The sequence below is a fragment of the Miniopterus schreibersii genome, assembly GCF_964146895.1.
Source record: "Miniopterus schreibersii genome assembly, chromosome: 2".
Lineage (NCBI taxonomy): Eukaryota > Metazoa > Chordata > Mammalia > Chiroptera > Miniopteridae > Miniopterus > Miniopterus schreibersii.
In genome coordinates this window covers 97,353,028-97,377,883 of record NC_138102.1, presented here as the reverse complement: position 1 = coordinate 97,377,883, position 24,856 = coordinate 97,353,028, and the positions used below count along the sequence as shown (strand labels likewise).

The window sequence follows — 24,856 nt, the reverse complement described above, 5'->3', positions numbered from 1 at the left end:
TCAATGTGAGAGAGAAACATCAAGCCCTAGTCAGTTTTCTCAGTGGTTAGAGTGTCAGCCCTCGGACTGAAGGGTCTCAGGTTCGATTCCAGCCAAGGGCACGTACCTCAGTTGCAGGCTCCATTCCCGGCCCCTGTCGACGCGCGAGCGTGATGCAACCAATCAATGTGTCTCTCTCACATCGATGTTTCTCTCTCTCTCTCTTCCACTCTCTCTGAAAAGCAATGGCAAAAATATCCTCAGGTAAGGATTAAAAAATAATAATAAAATAAAAAGCTTATGATTTTTAAAAAAAGAAAGAAAGAAGAAACATTAATTGGTTGCCTCTCATAGACGCCCTGACCAGGGATCGAACCTGCAACCTTTTTGGTGTACGGGATGATGCTCCAATCACTGGGCAACCCAGACAGGGTTTGCTACCACCCTTCTGATTGCTTCTAAAAGTCATCAAACCTATGGCAAGGTTCTTATGATGCAAAGTATCTTTATTTCCAAATCTTCTCTTCTTATTTTATTTAGGACCTCTTGGTGATGAAACAAAAAAGTGGATTTTGCTAGATCCACTCATTGTAGTTGATTCCTAGTGGTAAATTATAAGAAAATGAAGACTGTCCATTATTTTTCATATATTTGAAAATAAAATGCAGTGTTCTTAATTGTGTTTATCCCTGTGTTTCAGGGATGCGCCTACAAAAAGGGCTACTTTTGTTCCTCAAGTGCAGTCGAGCCAGCCCTTCCAGGAATTCTGTAGTACCTACTGTGTATCTCCTTACGAAGATAACCAGAGTCTCAGAAAAAGAATTTCGAATAAATCAAGATGTACAATCTGTAGTAAACTAACAGAGGTATGAATTTTTCTATCTTAAGTTATTATGTAGGATAACTTTAATATATTTTTTAATTGATTTTAGAGAGAGAGAGGAGGAGAGGGGGAGAGAGAGACGTCAATGAAGAGAGAAACATTGACCGGCTGCCTCCTGCACGCTCCCCTACCAGGGATCTATCCTGAAACTCCAATGACCTCTTGGTGCATGGCATGATGTTCAACCAACTGAGCCAAACTGGACAGGGCTCTTGGATAGCTTTAACTCCTAAGTGGTATTCTGTGCTCTGCCATCGACATAATGCACATGTTCTGAATCTACACAGTGAAGTTAAGGGAAGGAATAAGGATATGTCAGAACGATCTTATAAACAAATGTCCTGTTTGCATAGTATGAAAAATATACATCTGTTTCTATGGAATTGAATGTACTCATCCACAGAGCAATAGTTCTAAGGTAGATTTTGTCTTACTAGCCACAATAAATTAAAATGTAGGTTCAGGACACAAAGAAAGCAACCAGTCCTGGAGCAAGAACATATAGAATATGTGGACTGAAAGTATGTTGATAACTTCACATTTCTTAAGTAGTATTGCCATCCTTCCAGTTCCTGAAAGAAGAAATGCCTGCAGGCAGTCCTCACTTGGTGTTGGTTCCCTCAGAGCCATGCAAATCCAGGACACAATTTTATCTCAGTTACCACAGAGCTGAGTGAAGCAAGAACCACTTAGTCTAGTACAGGTATGTACTAGACTGGCCCTCAGGCTGTGTACAGCCTGAGAAATCATTTAGTCTGCCCCTGCCAAGACAACTGCAGGCGAGACTCAAAATTCAATAAATTTAGGAGCTTTTTGCATAGCTTATTTTTACGTTGATCATTTTGTATGGCCTGCAGATGGGGTTATAAATATCCAAATGGCCCTTGGCAGAAAAAAGGTTCCACGCCTCTGGTCTAGTATATACAGACACCATCCAAATATGAAACACTGATTTCATTAGTCCCTCCAACAAATTTCCTAGGACAGTGAAGTTTATGAGACTAAGAATTCTCATCCATTTCTTTTAAGCAGGTGTTATCAAAATCTTCTAAATCAGTTCATTTTCTGGAATGCTTAAGTGTCCCTGGGGAAGTTATTACTGATTTTATTGCTTTTTGTTCTATGAATCTTATTTTCTTTTATAAAATCAAAGAATGATTTTATAAAGAAAGATGAAAATGAAAGAATAATGAAATGGCCTTTTTAGTCTTTTCCCTGAATATTTTTTCCACTGAGAAATTACTACAGTTTCTTTGTTTCTGTTGAAGAAACTAGTTATCTCATTGCTTACTGTGCTAATCTGGCTTATTTATTTAGTATATTCTTGTTTTTCTTTTAGATTCGTCATGAAGTCAGCGTTAATAATGTGACACATAAACTGTGCAGTAACCATTGCTTTAACAAGTACAGGTTGGCTAATGGTCTGATAATGAATTGCTGTGAACAGTGTGGAGAGTACCTGCCGAGCAGAGGTTCTGGAAACAGTGTCCTGGTGATTGATGGCCAGCAGATGAGATTCTGCTGCCAAAGTTGTGTTAACGAATATAAACAGGTAATTCTTTTAATGAATTTTAGATGTTCAAGTATACAGTAACTTCTACCTGTTAGCTTACATTAACCAGATTGATCTTAGAATCTTATTAGTTCCACTTTTATCAATCTGTCACTGAGCTGTCCCATCTCGAGTATTGAAATCTATTGTTGTAAATAAGTTTGTTTAAAGTCTTTACTCTTTGCATCCATTACAACAAATAATTCTTTTCTCCACCATTTTGTACTCCCATACTCCCACTGACAACACAACAGTTCCAGTTAATTCACATTCTCACAAAAATTTGATGTTGTCTGTTACTGTTTTTTAATTGATTTTAGAGAGAGAGGAAGGGAGAGGGAGAGAGAGAAACATCGATCAGAGAAAATATATTTAAATGAAAAAAAGAGAGATAACCCGGCCAGGTGTGGCTCAATAGCTGAGCATTGACCCCTAGGATCCAGGAGATGGAGGTTCGATTTCCAGTCAGGGCACATGCCCAGGTTGAGGGCTCATTCCCCAGTAGGGGGTGTGCAGGAGGCAGCCAATCAGTGTTTCTCTCTCTCTCTTAAAATATATCTTTATTGGTTTCAGAGAGAGGAAAGGAGAGGGAGAGAGTTGAAACATCAATGATGACAGTCATCATTGATGAGCTGCCTTCTGCACGCCCCCTACTGGGGATCAAGCCAGCAACCCGGACATGTGCCCTGGCGGGGAATCAAACCAGTACCCTCTCGGTACATGGGATGACGCTCAACCACTGATCCACACCCGCCAGTCGGTGTTTTCTGTTTTGATTTAAGGTATTCTAGTAGATATGAAATGATTATTTCATGGTTTTAATTTGTATTTCCCTGATAACTAACATTCCCCTTTCATCACTCAAATACCTTCTTTTGTAAAATGTCCCTTCAAGTCTTCAGCTCGTATTATTGCATTATAACAATTCTTTATATATTCTGGATTCATATCTTTTATAAAATAAGTATATTGAGAAGATGTTCTTCTGGACAGTGTTTTGTGTTTTCATTTTCTTTGTGTTTATGAAAATCCCAAGTTTTTAATTTTGGTAAAGTCTAACTTACTATTTGCTTTTCTGATTAATATTTTTTGCATGTTTTGTTTGTTTGTTTTTTAAAATATATCTTTATTGATTTCAGAGAGAGGAAAGAAGAGGGAGAGAGATAGAGATAGAAACATCAATGATGAGAGAGTCATTGATCAAGCCCGCAACCCGGGCATGTTCCCTGACCGGGAATTGAACCCCGATCACCGGGATCCTAGGTCGACTCTCAACCGCTGAGCCATGCCCGGCCGGGCTTTGCATGTTTTTTAAAGGCATCTTTGCCTACCAAAGTTATGAAGATATTTACCTTTATTTTCACCCCAATCAGGACACATGCCCAGGTTGCAGGTTCAATCCCAGTTGGGGTGCATATGGGAGGTAACTTATTGATGTCTCTCTCCCTCTTCCTTCTCCTCTCTCTAAAATCAGTAAAAACATATAAACAATTTAATTCAAGATGGATCATAAATATAAAACCAAGAACATTCTTCATCCTCATTGGATAAGGATTTAAGTGGTTAGCTTTTAGAGAAAAGTAACTCAAGTGCAAGGCTTATTGAACAATAGAGGAAACAGTAGATTACCATAGTTGACTATAAGTTTTTGCAAGGAAAGCTAGTTTATGTTTTTATTCTTTTCTTTATATATATTTAACTAAGCTGTTGGATGTGGCTTATAGGAAAGCACAGTGAACAGTTAAAAAATGGTAAAAAGACAGCGTAGATCTTTTCAAAAGAGTACATGACAAAAATCTAGTAAACTTCAGATTGGCAATAAACAGTTATGTTAGGTCTTACTATTTTTTCAAGTCTTTTTAAAAATTTTTTTATTTTTTATTTTATTTTTATTATTATTATTTTAAATATATCTTTATTAATTTCAGAGAGAGGAAAGGAGAGGGGGGGAGAGAGAGAGAGAGAGAGAGAGAGAGAAATATCAATGATGAGAGAGTCATTGATCGAGCCCACAACCCGGGCATGTGCCCTGACCGGGAATCGAACCCCGATTGCCTGGATCCTAGGTGGACGCTCAACCGCTGAGCCACGCCTGGCCGGGCTCAAGTCTTTTTTTTTTAATGGATGATTTATCTATCTGCTTAGACTATGAGTTTTTGCAATAAGCTCATAATCTTCAGACAGATAAAATGCTTTTGCCTGTGAAAAGCATAAGGCTTGCACATAAATTATCAATTCTTTACTCCTACACAAACACCAGAGGAGGTAAAAATGGACAAACATGGAGATTCAAAATAAGCAACAACCATATACCCAGACTTTCTTGAATAACTAAATTGCCAGCCACTCTGATCCCCAAAAGAAAGTCTGTCCATCCTACCATGGGTGTATCAGGAGTGCAAAATAGCTCATAAACAGTTGACAGATAGAGGGGTGGTATTTCCATTAATGCAGAAGTTTTATAAATGTGTTACCACCACCACCACATTGGGGGGGTTTTTGTTTTAATCCTCATCTGATGATATGTTTTTACTGATTTTCGAGAGAGAAAGGAAGAGAGGAAAACATCAATCAGCTGCCTCCCCTACGTGCCCCAACCAGGAATGGGACTCACAACCTAAGTATGTGTTCTGACCAGGAATTGAACCCACAATGGGATGACGCTCCAACCAACCAAGCAACCCAGCCAGGGCCATACTGATATTTTTTGGTTGTGTTTTTTTATTAGGTTTTCATTGATTTTTTTTTTTTTTTTTTAGAGAGAGAAAGGAAGAGAGAGAGAAAAGCATCAGTGTGAGAGAAACATCGATTGGTTGCCTCCTGTATGTACCCCAACCAGGGATGGAACCCGCAACTTGGGCATGTGTCGTGACAGGAAATTGAACTGGTGACCTTTCAGTGCATGGGAGGACCCTCAACCAGCTGAGCCACATCGGCAGGGCGGGCCACATTGGTATTTTTAAGTGATAAGTGTCAGGCCTTGTCACATTAGAAAGCCTTTATCTGTGAAGACCTTAAGGAAAAACTGAAGTTTTACGGTCATAAAATGGATAGCCCTACTCTTGGTCTTTTCCAGGGACCTAATCAGAGATGATTTTATCCCCCTGGAGACATTTGGCAATGTCTTAAATAATTTTGATTACCACAACTGGGTTGTTGCTGCTGGCATCTAGTGGGTGCCAGGGATGCTGTTGGACACCCTGCAACACACAGGACAGTCCCTACAACTGAGTTATCTGGCCCAAGACATCAATAGTGCCAAAGTTAGCAAATCCTGTAACCAAATGATAAGTAGGTGCTGGAATGTGTGTGGTAAGTATAGTGAGAAGAAGGAGATCTAAATTCCCCTCCTCCTCATTGAAAATTCAATTGATGATGCCTAAAACTGGGAGGAAAAATCAATAAATAGTGATGCAGACATGTTACTTTGATATTTCAAAATAAAACCAAAAGAACCAGCTAAATGTGTTCAAAGTAGTTTAACTTTTGGGAAAGGGGACTATAGGGTGTCCCCAGAAAATGTATATACTTTGAATGACTATAAAGTCAGTGTTTGTTTGCTTTTAATATAGTTAATTTTCAAAATTTAAAAGTCTACAGAAATGAATAATTTTTTTTATTAATGCTTGTTTTTTAAACTGATGACCATTCTGGCCCAGGCACTGCTGATAACATGAAGCAATGGAATCGCAAACATCAAGAATCACTACATTCAATATTTGCGCACCCTAATTCGTTAACTGTTGTTGGTTTTATACCAATTAACAGAAGATCATTTCACTCTCAGAAGTGAAAGATAAACTTTATCCTTTTTTTTATTTAAATATGTCCTTATTGATTTCAGAGAGAGGAACAGAGTGGGAGAGAGAGAGAAACATCAATGATGAGAGAGTCATTGATCAGCTGCCTCCTGCACACCCTCCACTGGGGAAGAGCCCGCAACCCAGGCATGTGCCCTGGCCAGTAATCGAACCCCAATCTCCTAGATCATAGGTTGATGCTTCCTCGATCCCCAGCGGGAGGCATGCAGGAGGCAGCCGATCAATAACTCATCATTGATGTTTCTATCTTCCTCTCCCTTCCTCTCTCTGAAATCAATAAAATATACATATATATATACACACACATATATATACACATATATATAAAGTCTAGTGGCACTTTAAGATAAATTTTCTTCGTTCAAAGCGTAGTCTCACTTCACCCATTATTTCAAATCAGTTAAAGCTGAAAAGGAGTGAAAATTAAGTGAATTATCAGCTGTTAAAGTGTGTATACATATTTTTGGGACACCCTATATTTGTTTTTATTAACCAGTTTTAACTAGTTGATACTTTATATTAAATGTATTTTCAATTTTGATTAAGTGAAACTACAATATTTTAAAGTTACTGAAGTTCAGAGAAAACATCTTAGCCAGAATCACAGCTAGGTTTGACCTCACATAGGAAACCTTACTTAGTGCATGATAAGAAACATTTGATTATATGTGTGCCTCATTTCCCCAAATAAGCTGTAAGTTCCCTGAGGCCAGGATCTATATCTGATTCTTTCAGAAGTCTCCAGAATAACTAGCCTTATATATGGGGTGACCAAGCCACTTGGACACTTCTGAGAGTGAAATGATCTTCTGTTAATAAACATAGTGCTCTCCATCTTGGTACTTTCTTTCCCAGTGATTCCCGCCCCCCACCCCCATTTTTAGAGACTTTAGTTAATTGGTGCCTATCACCTGCCTTTTATTTGGCTTCAGTTTTCATCTAGGTCCTCAGTAAAAATGTTTGTGTGACAGAAGAATGTAATACTCCACTGAAGTAGTTTTGAACTTAATTTTCAAGGAATCTCAGATATTTGTTCCTGGAGAGAGAGCCTGAATAATGCGAATGGGGAGAGACATTTTAACCTTCAGCCTATGGTATACGGCAGAAAATTTATGCACCAAGGAGTAGCTGAATCAACTACCTATCTTTATCATCAGTTCTTCACTATCAGACCCTTTTCAGTAATTGTCACATATTTACGAATCTCCTTGTATGTATGTATGCTAATAAGGTCAACTAACATGAGTTTACTATGATGCCAGATACTGCTTTTCATGTATTTTCACATTTAATCATCTTATGTCTGCCTAGTTAAGTACAATTTATGTCCCCATTTTATTGGGAGGAAACTGAAGCTTAGGTGATTAAGTGACTTGCCCAAGGTAATATATCTGGGAAGTGTCCCACCCACTGAGAATGACAACAACTTGACTACCTATTCATTACCAAGAAACTCAGGAAGGAAAAAGATAAGACCAAAGCTTGGGTTGGGCTGTGTAAAAATTAAGTCTGTGGTTCTTGACTTTCTGTTTCTTTTTTATGTACTCTTGTAGTACAGTCTTCGCCACTCCCATAGTTTCAATTAATATATATTTTGATGACTTCCGAAATATCTGAAGATCATATTTCTTCAGTTTCAGACCATCTGTAATCTCCACTTCAATGTATTACATCCCTCAAACTCTATCTAAATCTGAAAAACCAAACCTGCTTTCTTTACTTCTTTCCCTTTTCAGTAAATGATCCCATCATCCATTCAGGGCAGACGGGAGAGGGAGTTATTTATTTATTTATGACAAATATTCCACATTTATGATCCTCTCCGGTCAGAAGTTCTTTGAAACCTATTCCTTGAAATCATCTGATTCACCCATTTTAGTGTCATTCTCTACACTTCCCTCTTCTCAGTCTCCAGAGTCACTCAATTACCAACTAATCCAGATTCTACTTCGTAAGTATGTCTCGACTCTATCCTACCTCTATTCCTGTTATCTTAGACATAGCCCCCATCCTCTTGCCAGCCTTACCACAGCTTCCTGTCTCTGTACGCTTGGCCTTCCTTACAGTGGGCAATCTGTATTACAGTCAGAGTGATCTTTCTAAAGTACAGATTTGATTATGTCACTTACGGTTTGGCCAGTGACGCATGCTGTGAAAGAATTTACAACTAAAAGAAGAGATGCAGAGAGGAAGTATATTCTACTTTCCACAAGGGGAAAGGGCCAAGTATTGCTAGTCAATACAGGGCAAGGAATAAAGGGGGGGTTTCTACTTTTAAGCAGTGGCTGTTGCTAAGCAACAAGGAAGGGAGGGTGGGGTTTTTCTGTAGTTGAGTAGATACCAGGGCAGTAGTCTTGAAAAGTTGCAGTCTGTTTGCTTTCCAGGATGTAGACCAGCAGATGTCCTAGGGAAGTGTCTTATCAGTATCTTTCCCCAGCCTGTAGAACATGCTCTGAGCAAGAGTTATGAAGAGTTCAAAGAGGCTTGTTTAAAGAGGAGGGGGAAAGGGAGCCTTCTACTAACTAGACTCCTTGGTGCGAATTATCCCTGAGTTGTGAAAACAGTAGGGAGGAGAGGGATGCAGGAATGGAGCCTTGAGAGTAGCTTGTCTTGTCCACAGTTTGAATACAGGGGCTGTTTGAATCAGAGGAGCCAAAAATCTTGGGGTTTAATTACCAGGTGGTTGTTATAAATTGTGGAAGACCACAGCAAAGCAAAACAGAGGCCTTTATCCTGTCCTTACAGTCACTTCTGCTTTTTTTACTTTAGTACTGTCACATTACTTCAGGATTAAATGAGAACAGAGCTCTTCGTGTTTTTGTTTGTATGTTTGTTTTTGTTTTGTTTTGTTTTAACTTCTTTTTGAAGATTTTTAGAGAGAGAAGAAAGAAGAAGAGAGAAAAACATCAATTGGGGGGATCGATCGCACAACCCTGGCTTGTGCCCTGACCGGGAATCAAACTGGCAACCTTTCAGCACACAGGATGACACCCACACTGGCCAGGCCTTGTTAGTTTTTTGAGACAGCATGTTTATAAAGCTGCAGACAGTGAAATAAGGAAGAGCTTAGGACAGAAGAAGCAACAGCAGAGAGCCTAGGAGGTGGCTGCTTTGGCCTCTAGAAATGTTAGAGGGAAGAAGTGTGCCCAGGCGGCACTACTGTCAGATCACTGGAAAGTCAGAAAAGGGGACCTTGGGGACAGGCTCAGGGTGTTAGCCCAGAACAAGCTGCCACTGCCCATTGTTCCCCTGTTGCCAGTCTCATGGGATCCCTTAGAGTTTAGGAGCTCCATGCCTGTTGTGGAAGAAGAGGGAGAAGGGAAAGTCTAGGGCCTGCTCTGGGGAGGCAGAGCACACCAGCTCTTGGTTTCTTAAGCTCCATTGTATATATTGTTCAATTGTGCTGTATACAAAACTTATAGCTATCAGGCCTTCCATACCCATTGTATACATCTTTGTTCTTTTAATCTTTATTTTGCTTTTTTTTTTTTTTTATTGACTCCAAAATAGGTAATGTGCCTTTTTATTAAATGGAATCATACAATATGTTGTACTTTGTGACTGGCTTTCACATACACATCATCCTGTTTTCAAGGTTCATCCATGTTGTAGCATGTACCTTTGCTTCACATTATATTGTCAAATAATGTTCCATTGTATGGATAATACCGCATTTTAATTCATCCATCAGTAATGGGCATTTGAACTGTTTTCTGCTTTTTGGCTATTATGAATAATATTGCTATGAACATTTTGTATAAGTGTTTGTGTTGGCATATATATATATATATTTTTAATTTTTTAAAATATATCTTTGTTGATTTCACAGAGAGGAAGGGAGAGGGAGAAAGAAAGATAGAAACATCAATGATAAGAGAGTCATTGATCGGCTGCCTCCTGCACACACCCCACAGGGGATCGAGCCCGCAACCTGGGCATGTGCCCTGACCAGGAATTCAACCTTGATTTCCTGGATCCTAGGTCGATGCTCAACTGCTGAGCCATGCCTGTCGGGCTGGGCATATATTTTCATTTTGGAACTGCTGGGTTGTATGGTAACTTTGTTTAACTTTTGAGGAATTTTCAGACTGTTTTCCAAGCAGATATACCATTTTACTTTCCCACCATCACCTTAGGAAGATTCCCATTTTTCCACATCTTTGCTAACACCTGTCTTTTTATTGTAGCCATCCTAGTGGATGTGAAGTAGAATGTCATGGTTTTGACTTGTATTTCTTTGATGACTAATGATGAACATCTTTTCATTGCTTACTGGGCATTTGTGTATACATTAAGTTTTTTAGTGTTAACAGTTCTAAGATAAAATTATAATCTGTTTCTCTCTAGATGCTGGAAACAAAATCAAAAAAAATATCCACATCAGAAAACAGAAAAAGAAATGCTGTTAGAGAAGAAAATGAAAGAAAACTATATGGATCATTGAATACACTTTTAGAAAAAAGAGAGAGAATACCAGAAAAAAAGGAAAAGACATCAGAGCCACAAGTATCAGCAGAGTGCAGCACAGATGCATCACTGACCAGACAGGATGTAAATTTGTCTGCTTCTGTATCCACCGTAGCTGATACATTTCATGAGCAACTGGAAGAGAAAAAGTCAGAAGATGCCACTCAACCAGTTGTACTTTCTGCAGATCCAGGCACATGGCCCCGAATTTTAAATATTAAACAACGGGACATTCTTGTTGAAAATGATCCACCTCAAGTAAGAAATTTTAACTTTCCAAAAGATAATACAGGGAGGAAGTTTTCAGAAACTTATTATACACGAATTCTTCCAAATGGTGAAAAAACCACTAGATCCTGGTTACTTTATTCAACCTCAAAAGATTCTGTGTTTTGTCTATATTGCAAACTCTTTGGGGAAGGAAAAAATCAACTGAAGAATGAGAATGGGTGCAAAGATTGGCAGCATTTATCACACATTCTTAGCAAACATGAAGAAAGTGAAATGCACATCAACAATAGTGTTAAGTATTCAAAATTAAAATCTGATGTGAAAAAAAGCAAAACTGTTGAATCTGTAGAACACAGAATACATGAGAATGAGAACAGTGAGGATGTGCTGTTGCTGTACACATGATATACCTGTCAGGATCTTATGTTAACTCAGAAGAAATCTGTACCTAATAGTCAATACCATTGTGTTGTGAGGCTTCTACACAGAGTAATTCAACAGTCCATTTGCAATGAGCATAATAGCAAATAGTAAAAAATGTTTCTTTTACAAATTCTAAAGCTAGTTGGATTCAATAGGGATTAATACAGGTTTCAATAAAGGTAGTTGTTAATTTTTTCAGTTTATCAATGCACATTTTTTTAAAATGGCATTTGAACCCTAGCTGGTTTGGCCCAATGGTTAAGAGAGTTGGCCTGTGGACTGAAGGGTCCTGGGTTCAATTCCAGACAAGGGCACATACCTCTGTTGCAGGTTCGATCCCCGGCCTCTGTCAGGGCTTGGGTGGAAGGCAACCAATCAGTGTGTCTCTCTCACATCAATGTTTGTTTCTTTCTCTTGCCCCCCCCCCCACTCTCTCTAAAAAGCAATGTTAAAAATATCCTTGGGTGAGAATTAAAAATTGGTAATAAATAAATAAAATGGCATGATAGTTTTAGTTAATTTTCTGTTCTGATTACCTTGAAAGAGGGAGAAAAAGGCTGAAATTTATCAATACCAGTTTATGTGAGCAAGATATTTATGTGAACAAGTGTTCTCATCTTTATTATTAATGTAAAAACATTCAGAAGCAATTTAAGAACAGAATGGGATATGAAACTGCAGCTTATTGCTATTAAAGCAAATACTTGTCATTCATTTCTTTTGGGTAAAACATTGTTTTATTTTAGCAAAACAGCATCATTTGTTAAATAAATGGTTAAGGTGGTTAATTTGCATTTTTTTGGTTTTAATTTGTAAATGTTTTAGCTTTTATTATATGAGAACTATAAGCATAAAGTGTATACCTATTTTTATGTTGGTACACATATACGAAATATGAAAATAAAAATATATTAAGTTAACCTTTAGGTATTGTGGCATTTTTTTCCCTCTGAAGGAGACTTCCTGCTTGAAATCTGAGAAGTACTCATGAAAAGTAAGGATCTCATTTTGTCAGATGGTCAGTCAGTGTTCTCATCACTGTATATTTAGTAACTCACTCATTGTTTTTGGTTTCTGATACCAAATTTATCATATTAAATTCTTATATATACGTAAGCTTCTCTCAAGACTTTTCTTAGGAAACAAAATGGCATATGAGCAGAAGGTGCATTCTTGTTGGTGGGGCTGACACTTGGAGTACTTGACTGTCAAAGAAGCCTGTGTTGGAACACCCAGGGAAATCATTCTCATTAATTTATAACCCTTTTTTTTTTTTTTTTGCAGTGATCATTTCAATCTTTCAGACTTGGATCTGAATAAGCCTTTGGGATGTTTCCAAAAATCCAGTTTGTTTTCAGAGGCCTATGAGGAAATTCTAGAAAATATAACAGGTTGTTCTGAAGTTCCTTTGCAAATGATTAACATGCTCATTATTTCATTAAAGCTTAGAGTTAATTGAACGACACATTTGTAATATGATTACATTAGGTAGACTGTTGAGTATCTGAGCAAAGTAATGAAGTCAACCAGCAGCTACTTAAATAATTTGGTAAGATCATCAAAAACAAAATTAGATCCTCAAATTCTTTCTTTTTTTTCAGCATACTGCACACCTCTCAAGCATCATAAACCCTTCATGCAGTAACGAGTTAAATGTGAAAAATTCAAAAGATGTAGGTGCTGGGTTTATCTGTGTTCACTGTAAATTTCTTTCAATATTTGATATGTATGAAATTTTTCATCATAAAAGGTTGAGGGAAAATCAACTGTAAATTCAGGAGATGATAAAAGTAAATATCTCTAGGCAGGGGAATAACTTAGGTTTCTGTTTTGTTCTTTCTTAGCTAGCTCTTTTTTTTTTTTTTTTACATTGTAAAATTAGAATGTGCTTGCTGTAAAGAAGGAAGGCAGAACACAGAATGAGAAGGGCAAGTCTTGTTTTCTGTCCCCCACTCGCCTATTGTGGGACTGGTCACCAGTGATCTGAACTATACTCAGGGTTTGTTTTCTCTCCTTTTAATTTTACTGAGAAAAGGCATTAGAAAAATGTATCTCCTGCCACTAATTTTTTTTTTTAATCTTCACTGGAGGATACTACCATTGATTTTCAAAGAGAGTGGAAGGGAGGTAGGAGGGGAAGAGTGAGAGACACATCAATTGGTTGCCTCCCGCACATGTCCTGATTTAGGGCCCGGGAATCGAACCTGCAGCCCTTCAGTCTGGAGGCCGACACTCTAACCACTGAGCAAAACCAGCCAGGGCTTTTACCACTAATTTAATATCCAAAATTATGAAGGACAGTTCAGAGTAACAGTCCTCAAGAAATGGTAATTTATTGTTTTACTCATTGAGGACAAGTGAAACTTTTTCATAAACCTCACAATTTCAAAATTGCCATCTTTAAAATTCTTACATTGAGCCATTCTCTTCCTCTCATCCCCTGCTCAGTGCTGTAAACTAGTGAAAGTTGCTAATAGCCACTTTACATGTACAAGGTACAATTTGCTACATAAGATATAAAAGTGAATAAGAGGTTGAAGTAAAGAGCTCAATCAAGTTTGGTAGAAAGAGTAGTGCTATGTTACTTTAGGTCATATAACTCCTGTTTCAGAGCTTTGACATTCCCTACTGCTTCTAGTTTAAAACTCCAACTTCTTAGCGTAACATAAGATAGGTAGCTGCAGTCATCAATGTCAGGTAATAGGGGAAAGTTGTAGACAGAACATGAAACACAAAATTTTGGAAATAGAATAGCCCTCTATAGTGTTGAATTATATAGTGTGATTATATAAGGATGAAATTAGGAATTTGAGAATTAACTGAAAGGAAAATCTGACCCATATACCCACGTCTGTTTCTGAGAAAGTAAGTTAGTTTGAGGAGATAGTAGCATGATATTGAGGACTAGAGATGGTTTTCAAAAGCTTGTAGCTATCATTACTATGAAAAGAATTAGCCAACAGGGCCGTGGCCAGGTGGCTCTGTTGGTTGTGTTACCAGACAGTTCTCTGAGTCCAGGGACAAGGGGCTTTCCGCTCCTCTGCTCTTGCCAATCTCTTGAGAAGGAATTCAGACAAGTGACAGCAGTGTTGAAGCAAAGCAAGCAAATTTATTAAGAATACACTTGGGCCCAGCCGGCATGGCTCAGCGGTTAAGCATCGACCTATGATCCAGGAGATCAAGGTTTGATTCCTGGTCAGAGCATACTCCCAGGTTGCAGGCGCGATCCCCAGTGGGGGCCTTGCAGGAGGCAGCCGATCAATGACTCATCATTGGTGTTTCTCCCTCTCCCTTCCTCTCTCTGAAATCAATAAAGATTTTTTTTTTTTTTTTAAAGAATACCTTTGGAATAAAGCACAAGCGTGCAACTCAACTGGTCTGAGCAAGCGGGTTGAAGGAGTTTTATATCCCTTCCCCTATAGGTTTCAAAGCTCCCTTACTGGATATCCTCTGTAGCAGACTAGGTTTTAAAGTCCCCTTGTTGTGGCTTGGAATGTTTGTAATTACACCTGCTCATCTTGTTTGGAAAGTCCTAAGGCAGCTAATTTCTTTGTTTCTTGAGTAAGATAAACTCGCCCTTCTTTCACCCTTCCCCTCCTCCTGCCCTAGCAGCTATCTTTCCTAATATCCCCCTAGTGATATCTGTCCTTGAGTTTAGCTGGCACAAATTGTATTAATTGGGTCTTTGTTCTCTATTTGCCCAGGCCAGAGTGATTTAAGCTATGTATTCTCTGGTTAGGGAGGAGGGTATAAACCATTTGCTCTCAAATATCTTTGGTTGAGGAAGATAAGGTCTTGCAATTCACAAGCTGAATGCAAGCAGCCCAGACTGTTTCACCTTGTTTAATTTTCTTGTCTCAGTTTCCCCATTCCACTTGCCCAGGAATTTTCCTAACTTCTTACTATCCTGCCACAGTTGGAGCATCGTCCTGTATACTAAAAGGTTGTGGGTTCGATTCTGGGTCAGGGCTCATACCTGGGTTGCTGCTTCTGTCCCTGGTTGGGGCCCATATGGGAGGCAACCAACATTTCTCTCTTACATCAATGTTTCTCTCTCTCTCTCCCTCTTTCTCTCTCTCTCAAATTAATAACATATTCTCGCCGGTCAGCCATGGCTCAGCAGTTGAGCATTGACCTAGCATCCAGGAGATTGCGGTTCGATTCCTGGTCAGGGCACATGCCCTGGGTTGTGGGCTCAATCCCCAGTCGGGGGCGTACAGGAGGCAGCCGATCACTGACAACTCTCATCATTGAGGTTTCTGTCTCTCTCCCTCTCCCTTCCTCTCTCTGAAATTAATAAAGATATACTTAAAAAACAAACATCGGGGGGAAAAAAAGAGCCAATGGCATTTTAGGAAAAGTTTAAGGACAGACACTATATCATCTGACATAAAGAATGGTCAAGGTAGTCCTGACCTGATAGCTAAGTTGATTAAAGTGTCATCCCAATGCACCAAGGTTGCAGGTTCATTTCCCGGTCTGGGCACATACAAGAATCAACCAATGAATGCATGAAGTGGAACAACAAATCAATCTCTGTCTCCTTCTCTCCCTATCACTCGCTCTTCCTCTTCTCTCTAAAATCTTTTTTTTTTTTAAAGGAGTGAACCAATATTTTTCAAATGACCAGTGCATGATGTTACAAAATCATACATGGCTGAAAGAATCACTCAAAGTGAAAGACCAATGAATTTTAGTGTAACAGAGCAGGAAAAGTTCATTGCTGTGGTTTCAAAATCCACATTGCACCTAATCTTTAAGAAACTACCACTCATTGAATTTTGGTGAGCAACCAAGAAAACTATCTGCAATTATCTAAAAAGGTTATTAGAATAATCCTCCCTCTTCCAACTACATATGTGTATGAGGCTGCATTTTCTGCCTGCACTTCAACCAAACAACATATCACAAGAGATTAAATGCCAAAGCAGATATGAGAACCCAGCAGTTTTTTATTAAGCTGATATTTAATACTTTTGCAGAAATGTGATGCAATGCCAGTCTTCTCACTAAATTATGTTTTGATATAGTTCACTTTCAGAGAAAAGATATGACTTATGTAAATATGTAATGAGTTTATTATTGCAACTTTAAATAAATTAATATATACATTTAAGCCCAGCCTGTGTTGCTCAGAGGTTGAGCATCGACCTATGATCCAGGAGATTGCGGTTCGATTCCAGGCCAGGGCCCGTGCCCAGGTTGCCATCTCGATCCCCAGTAGGGGGCGTGCAAGAGGCAGCCGATCAATGACTCTTTCATCATTGATGTTTCTATCTCCTTCTCTCTCCCTCTTCCTTCCTCTCTGAAATTAATAAAAAGAAAAGACATTTAAAAATAATAATAAATAAATAAACAAAAAGGATTCGGCCAGGCAGCTCAGTTGGTTACATCATCATCCCAATACACCAAGGTTGTGGGTTCAATCTCCAGTCAGGGCACATGCAAGAAGTAACCAATGAATGCATAAATATTTGGAACAAATCGATTATCTATCATCTATCATCTATCTATCATCTATCTATCTATCTATCTATCTATCTATCTATCTATCTATCATCTATCTATCTATCTATCATCTATCTATCTCCCTCTCTCCCTTTTCTCTATCCAAAAATCAGTAGAATTAAAAAAAAAATTTAATGTGCTATTCAGCCATGAAAAGAATTAAAGGAAACTTAACTGCATATTACTAAGTGAAAGAAGTCAGTCTGAAGAGGCTTCATACTAATATGATTCCAACTATAGGTCATTCTGGAATAGGCAAAACTATGGAGACAATCAAAAGGTCAGTAGTTGGGGACTGTCACATAGGAGCAAATCTGGAAAAGAGGATCCCAGAAATGTGTGATAGCCAGAGGCCTGGGGGCCCCCCAATGGGTTGCCGTGGGACTGCTTACCCAGGCAGCCTTGGGGCTGCTAATGGCCAGACATGGGGGTCATGGAGACCTAGACAAGGACCTACACAAGGACTTCCATGGCCACAGCCACTCACATGAGGATTTCCACCATGGACACAGCCACAGCTGCACTCAGGAGAGCATCTGGCATGGACACACCCAAGGTCACGACCACAGACATACACAGGAGGATTTGCATCATGACCATACCCATGGCCACTCCCATGAGAGCCTCTACCACAGAGGACATGGACATGACCATGAGCACAGCCATGGAGGCTCTGGGGAGGTTCCAGGCATCAAGCAGGACCTGGACACTTGCGCACTCTGGGCTGTGTACTGGGGGCCGCAGTGCTGATCTCTGCAGCTACATTTTTTATCTTCTTCCTTGTCCCTGTGGAGCCAAACTCCCCCCGGCACTGCCCTCTGCTCCAGATCTTGCTCAGTTTTGCTTCTAGTGGGCTGCTGGGAGATGCCTTCCTGCACCTCCTCCCTCATGCCCTGCAACCTCATCCTCACCACTTTCAGGAGCAGCCGGGACATGGACACTCCCACAGTGGCCAGGGCCCCATTCTGTCTGTGGGACTGTGGGTCCTCAATGGAACTGTCACCTTTCTTGTGGTGGAGAAATTTGTGAGACATGTGAAAGGAGGACACGGACAGTCATGGACATGGTCAGACACACAGAAGTCATGACATGGAACATGGGAACGTTCTTCAAAGGAGAAACAGAACTCAGAAGAAGAAGAGAAGCAAGGGTGCTGAGGAAGTGGAGAGGAGGGGGCACAGGGCCCAGAGATGGGCCACTGAGACTTCAGAATTCGGAAGATGAAAAACAAGTTCAGACCTACGTGTATCAGGGTCCATGAATCTGGCTGCTGACCTGGCACGCAACTTCACAGGTGGTCTGGCCATTGGTTCTTCATTTCAAGGGGATTGAGGATTGGGGATCCTGACCACAATGACTGTCCTGCTACATGAAGTACCCCCTGAAGTTGGGGACTTTGCCATCTTGGTCCAATCTGGGTACAGCAAAAAGCAGGCAATGAGTCTGCAACTACTGACGGCAATAGGAGCACTGGCAGGCACAGCCTATGCCCTCCTAACTGAAGGAGGGGCAGTGGGCAGTGAAATTGCAGGTAGTACAGGTCCTGGCTGGATTATGCCATTCACTGTAGGTGGCTTTATCTACGTAGCAATGGTCTGTGTTGCCTGAGCTGTTGAGGGAGGCACCACCATTGCAGTCACTGCTAGAGGTACTGGGCTTGCTGGAGGGAGTTGTTATGATGGTGCTGATTGCCCACCTCAAGTGAGAGGTGGGATAAACTGCCCGCACCCCAGCTGCAAACCTCTATCCTCTAAGTCCTCTGGGTCTGGGGTCTGGGGAGGTTGGGGCCCCTGGCCAGGCTCATCTGCCAAAGGAAGGAGGTGTATCCTAGGGAAGTGGTGATTTTGGTATGAGGGCAGCAAGGTTTGACAGTCTTATAGGGGCTATTGGGATGAGCATGAGAGGCCAGAGGGACCATAGTGTTGGGCATGTGCTGACCATGTTGTTGGGTATGGGTGGCTAAATGCGGCCATGTAGAAGGCTGGAAGAGACCAGTGATGGCAGCCTACCCTAAGTGTCCTCCCCCACCTATTCTCAGAGAACCAAGCTGCCACATACAGGTTTCTCCAAGGTCACCCTCCTTTCTCCCTCCCACCTGTTAGTGGAGGCTTCAGGGAGGACTAGAGCTCTGGGCAGAGGGGACTGCAGGAGTCACGATAAACATCTATGAAACATCAATTGTGTATTGTGATTGGGGGGGGGGCTTTAGTTGCTAATTTCTTGGCTTGATTTTTGTTTCTAATTTTTCTTATATCACTGTTTGAATCAAGAGGGTGGGGTGGTTACCAGAAATAAAGTTCTCAGATCTCCCCTCCCCCAAAAGAAAAGGTCAGTAGTTGCGAGGGATGAATAGGGAGATAGGTGAATAGGTGAAGCACAGGGGAGATTTAGGGTAGTGAAAACACTGTATGATACTGTAATGGTGGGGATGTGTCATTATAACTTTTTTCTAGACCCGTAGAATGTACACCACCAAGAGTGAATTTTTTTTTTTTCAAATATATCTTTATTGATTTCAGAGAGAGGAAAGGAGAGGGAGAGAGAGAGACAGAAACACCAGTGATGAGAGAGTCATTGATCGGCTGGCTGCCTCCTGCACGCCCCCGACTGGGGATCGAGCCGGCAACCTGGGCATGTGCCCTGACCGGGAATCAAACTGCAGTCTCCTGGATCCTATGCTGATGCTCAACTGCTGAGCCACGCCTGGCCTGGCCTTTTTTTTTTAATGTATCTTTATTGATTTCAGGGAGAGGGAGGGAGAGGGAGAGAGAGAGATAGAAACATCAGTGATGAGTCACTGATCAGCTGGCTGCCTCCTGCAGCCCCTGACTGGGGATTGAGCCCACAACCTGGGCATGTGCCCTGACCGGGAATCGAACCGTGATCTCTTGGGTTCTAAGTTGATGTTCAACCACTGAGCCATACCCGGCTGGCCCCAAAAGTGAATCTTAATGTGAACTCTGGACTTGGTGATCATGTATGTCAATGTAGGTTCATCTTTTGTAACATGTACCACTCTGGTGAAGGATGTTGATAATGGGAGAGTCATCATTGATTTTTTTTTAAATATATATCTTTATTGATTTCAGAGAGAGGAAAGGAGAGGGAGAGAGAGAGAGAAACACCAATGATGAGAGAGTCATTGGAGATCGAGCCCTCAACCCGGGCATGTGCCCTGACACGGAATAGAACCACAATCTCCCGGATCCTAGGTCGATGCTCAACTGCTGAGCCATGCCTGGCCCTGCAGTAGCTTATTTTTTACTGTGTAGTGTATTCTATTATGTGAATGTATCAGTTTATCCATTCACCAGTTGAACGCTTGGGTTGTTTCCAGTTTTTTGCTGATTACAACAAAAGTCCCTATAATCATTTGCATATAGGATTTTTTTTGCCAATACAAGTTTTTATTTCATTTGGCTAAATAGGAGTGGGGCTGATGTTCTAAAGTCATCATATGTTTAACTTCATGAGAAACTGTTGAGCTGTTTTACATAGGGAGTGTGAATTCATTTCTTAACATTCATTGAAGACTTAACCATTTACCAAGGGCAGTAGGGGCAGAATAGGCTAATTTGGTAGACACTGTATGGCTCTCAGATCTTAAAATATTTGCAATCAGATCTTTTACAGAAAATGTTTGTGGACCCCTGCCAGACTAGGTCCATAGGAGTTCTGGGTCTGGCCTTACTACTTCCATAGGCACACTTATTTTATAGAATTGGAGTGTCTCATTAGGAAATATAATAAAAACCTTGCTCTTGAAACAGACAGAAATGTGTTTTCACGTGTTTCAGTTACTGGGAAATATCCTGTTATGCAAAGCTGTGTATAGAATGTGCAAGTTTTTATCTCCCTGTTGTCACTGAAAATTGAGCTGGATATTTATAAAAATATCATATTTTCACCCACCGCTGTACACATGGCACAATTCTGTCAAGGTAAAAAAAGAGTCAAACCTATGGAGAGTTTTTATGAGCTTATTTGAGCCAAACCATTGCCAATTGCTGGGAAGCAAAATCTCAAGGGATTGAGACAATGCTCAATTAAGGTAAAGATTGACCTTTGTCAGGAAGGATGTCAGCCTAGGACATGACTACCCACCATAAACTGATTTTAGTTAAAAAGTTTTAATTTCAGACCATCCTTTGTGGTTATTTTTGGTCTCTGAGTTTATAAGGCTCCCACCCAGGCTTTCTTTAGTATGTGGCCCCCTTTCGCCAACAATTTTTACCATAGGTATGTACAATCAAGAATCCCTGCTATTTTAGGTGGTTGGGAAACTACATGGGCCTGAGCTACAGGGAACCCGGCACGCTGACAATGCTGTGCGCAGGCGCAGCTAGCCCAGGCGCGTTGGCTCTGACGCTAGCCTAGGGGCGGGGCCTGCGGTAGGCATCTCTTCCAACTGCAGCTGGAGGCAGCGCCATTTTGAACGTGCAGCGTTCACCGGCGTGAAGTGGGTCGGCGAGGACTGCTGGCTGTCGGCGTGGCCACCTCCCCATCTTCTCTGGCTTTTTCTTCACAGTCCCGGCTCCTTAGGGAGATACAAAGCCATAGGCGCATCTCTAAGGTTGGTTCCCTGCCGAAGGTGAAGCCCTCCGATGATGTTGAGGGGAAACCTGAAGCAAGTCCGCATTGAGAAAAACCCGGCCCGCCTGCGAGCTCTCGAATCGGCGGCGGGCGAGAGCGAGCCGGCGGCCGCCATGGCTCTCGCACTGGCTGTGGAGCCGGCGCCTCCCGCTCCCGCACCCGCGGAGGAGCGCGCGGAGGAGGAGGTGGGCTTCACTATCGACATCAAGAGCTTCCTCAAGCCCGGCGAGAAGACGTACACGCAGCGCTGCCGCCTTTTTGTGGGCAACCTGCCCACGGACATCACGGAGGAGGACTTCAAGCGGCTCTTCGAGCGCTACGGCGAACCTAGCGAGGTCTTCATCAACCGCGACCGCGGCTTCGGCTTCATCCGCCTGGTGAGTGTGGGGTGGGCGCTGGGCGTCGCTTTCTCGGGCCCGCGGGTCGCCAGAGGTCCCGAGCCGCCTGCTTCGCGGACGGTTAGCCCAGCCCCGGTGTGTGTGCTTAACGGTACCGGGAGCCAGCGGGGTGGGAACTCCGAGTCCAGGCAGGATGGGGTTAGAAGGGGAATGAATGGGATAGGAATTGGGTCTTACTAGAAGTCTTCATTGGGCCCGAAGGCCCACCCAGCGGAATTGCTTCTTAGAAATTGACCCACGTCGTCCCTGTTGGCTTCCACCAGACCTGCAAGCATTTAACCGTAAACCTCGGTGTTTCTCACCGCGCCTCTAATCGGCGTAGCCCGCTTTTACCCTACACTCCGAGGTATTGGGACCGTGCTGAACTATTGTAGCTAATAAAATATGTCTCCCCTACGACATTTAGGAGGTTTCCACGTTTTGGAATTACTTACACGTTTTAGTACTAGAATACTATATATCTTTACTACTTTTCTAAGAACGTTATCCAATAGCATGCACAATTTGTGCCTCCCTTTACATTTTTTAAAAGAATCTGAACGATGAGGGTTTATACCGACAGGACACAGTATCATCTACTTGGTTTTCCTATGTGCTTTCTGGTGAATTCCATCAGTGTCAGTTGTACAGCACTGTTGTAATGCATATTTAGGTGCTGGATTTTTGCCAACAAAAATCTTTCTTGGACGGAGGCTTTTTTACACGAAGTAATTTTTACACAAAGAAGTGTGTGTTGTCTACTTTGACCCTCAAATTTTATGTTTATGGCTGTTTGTGGAAGCTTTCTTATTGGAACTTTAGCTTTTAATATTGGGTTCTCTCAGTAAGTGGTCAAGACAGAATTTTGATATATATAGAAAATTGATTGTAATTAAATGCCACTACTTTTTAGGGAGAACATTTGAACATCTAAGTGGCCTCAAGAGAAGGGAAAATCTTAATAGGGTATTAATGAGACATGGAAATTTCCTTAAAATTCAAGTTAAATAATCAGTGCATTTTCAACGTAAAATTATAAATGCACTTAATTATGTTTTGGACATTAGAGAAACAGCCTGTCACTTGGTAAAATTGTTTTTAATATATTTATTCAAAAGTTTTCTTAAAGGAAATTAGGTTTCTACAAATTAAGTATCATAGACAACTTTTAGTCAACTTTGCAAAAGGATTGTATTTAACATTTTCATAATCTTGTTCTATTCTGAAGTTCACATTCTGGAAGAATGGCAGGGCTGCATTTCCCTCTCTCTTTTGGAAGCCTTAAACAAACATTTTATTGACATGGGAAAATCTTTTTTCTTCCTACCTTTAAAGCTAATACTACTTTCTTCTTTAGTGTATTAGTGCTGTGCAATAGAATTTTCTACAGTGATGGAAATGCTATGTATCTGCGCTGTCTAATATAGTGGCCACTATATGTGATTGTTGAGTAATTAAAATGTGGCTATTGCTGTTGAGTTGAATTTTAAATTTTATTTATTCTTAAATAGCCACATGTGGCTAGTGGCTACTACATTGGACAGCACAGTTCATTACTTTTCTTTATTTCTTTTTCTTTTGGGCTAATCCTCACCTGATGATATTTTTTCCCATTGCTTTTCAGAGAGAGAGAAAGGGAGGGAAGGAAGGAGAGAGAGAAACATTGATGTGAGAGAGACACATCGACTGGTTGCCTCATGCATGCACCCTGAGTGGGGCCTGGGAGTGAACCTGCAACCTAGGTACATGCCCTTGGTTGGGAAATGAACCCAGGACCCTTGGTATGCAGGCCGACATTAACCACTGAGCTCACCGGTCAGGGCGCTTTTCTTTCTTTAGGAAAAAAATTATGAGATTATGAAATGGGGAGGTGAGAAGGGCTGCTGTTATCTTCTTCCTTTGGGATATGCTCCTCCAAATATGCTCCTATCACCTTAAGTTTTTGTGTAAGAATGTTAAAAATTTGTCAGTTGAAAATTAGGATTTGATTTACAAAATTTGACTTTATAGATAACTTTACTATTTAACCTGAGCTCTGTGATTAGTAGGTAAGTTTTAAAGCTTTAAATATTTCTGAGCTATTATGTATTTTTTTCTACTTGGGAAAATCATAGAATGTATGCCTGATTTGAATGTAAGTAATGGTATAGTGGCTGTAGTGTGTGTGTTGTAGGGATGGTGTAGTGGCTCTGAAATACTGCTGGTTTTATCTGGTTTGTGTTTTTACAAATACTTTTTTAAAAAAATATGTTTTTGTTGATTTTTAGAGAGAGAGGAAGGGAGAGAGAGATAGAAACATCAATGAGAGAGAAACATGATTGGCTTCTTTCTCCCCGCCCCCTACTGGGATCGAGCCCAAAACCCTGGCATGTGTCCTGACTGGGAATTAAACCTGCCACCTCTTGGTGCTTGGGATGACGCTCAACCACTGAGCCATGCCAGCTGGGCTGTAGTTTTACTTTTTTTTTTTTAAATATATCTTTATTGATATCAGAGAGAGAGAGAGAGAGAAACATCAATGATGAGAGAGTTGTCATTGATCAGCTGCCTCCTGCACACCCCCAGCTGAGGATTGATCCCGAACCCTGGGCATGTGCCCTGACCGGAAATCGAATCTCGATCTCCTGGATCATAGGTCGATGCTCAACTGCTGAGCCATGCCTGGCCGGGTTGTAGTTTTACTTTTTATGCAGAGTGATGCTGCAGAGACACAAGCTGGAATGTAGGATTTATGGTGTCTTGGTGGAGACTGTGAATTGTGTATAGATTCAAATCAGCCTTTGCAGTGTGTGATCTTGGGCAAGTTAATTCAACGTCTTTAGGCCTGTTTCCACATATGTGAAATGGGGATAGTAACAGAACCTACTTCATAAGACTTGGCAAGGATAATGAAAGACAGTGTGCGCACAAGTGTGTGTGTGTGTTTTACAATGAATGGCTGGAATATAGTAACTGCTTGGTAAAAGTTATTATTCTGAGGCAAGAAGTAAAGAAATCTTTGGTTTCATTTCAAATACATGCT

General features: G+C 40.9%; 2 protein-coding genes and 1 pseudogene across 8 annotated transcripts in view; all 3 read left to right on the top strand.

Moving 5' to 3' along the window:
* ZMYM5 (zinc finger MYM-type containing 5) overlaps positions 1 to 12,814 on the top strand; it is a 41,121-nt gene extending 28,307 nt beyond the window's left edge. For 4 of the 5 annotated variants that reach the window (XM_081126814.1, XM_081126817.1, XM_081126815.1 and 1 more), the window contains 3 exons: positions 680 to 845; positions 2,202 to 2,414; positions 10,583 to 12,275. In XM_081126814.1, the coding sequence (XP_080982940.1) occupies positions 680 to 845; positions 2,202 to 2,414; positions 10,583 to 11,338 (1,135 nt within the window). In that variant the 3' untranslated portion in view covers positions 11,339 to 12,275. Of the gene's footprint in view, positions 1 to 679; positions 846 to 2,201; positions 2,415 to 10,582; positions 12,276 to 12,640 lie in introns of those variants that run through there. The other variant, XM_081126816.1, reaches the window with a different exon arrangement.
* Positions 12,815 to 15,752: 2,938 nt separating this feature from the next.
* On the top strand, positions 15,753 to 18,569 carry LOC308552484 (zinc transporter SLC39A7 pseudogene; annotated as a pseudogene). The gene is made up of 2 exons: positions 15,753 to 15,761; positions 17,171 to 18,569. The product of its transcript is annotated as a zinc transporter SLC39A7 pseudogene (transcript).
* Positions 18,570 to 21,264: 2,695 nt separating this feature from the next.
* PSPC1 (paraspeckle component 1) overlaps positions 21,265 to 24,856 on the top strand; it is a 111,559-nt gene continuing 107,967 nt past the window's right edge. For both annotated transcript variants that reach the window (XR_013998075.1, XM_081126862.1), the window contains exon 1: positions 21,265 to 21,834. Coding sequence is in view for 1 of the 2 variants with exons in the window: in XM_081126862.1 (XP_080982988.1) it covers positions 21,469 to 21,834 (366 nt within the window). In the remaining variant the exon portion in view is untranslated. The remainder of the gene's footprint in view (positions 21,835 to 24,856) is intronic.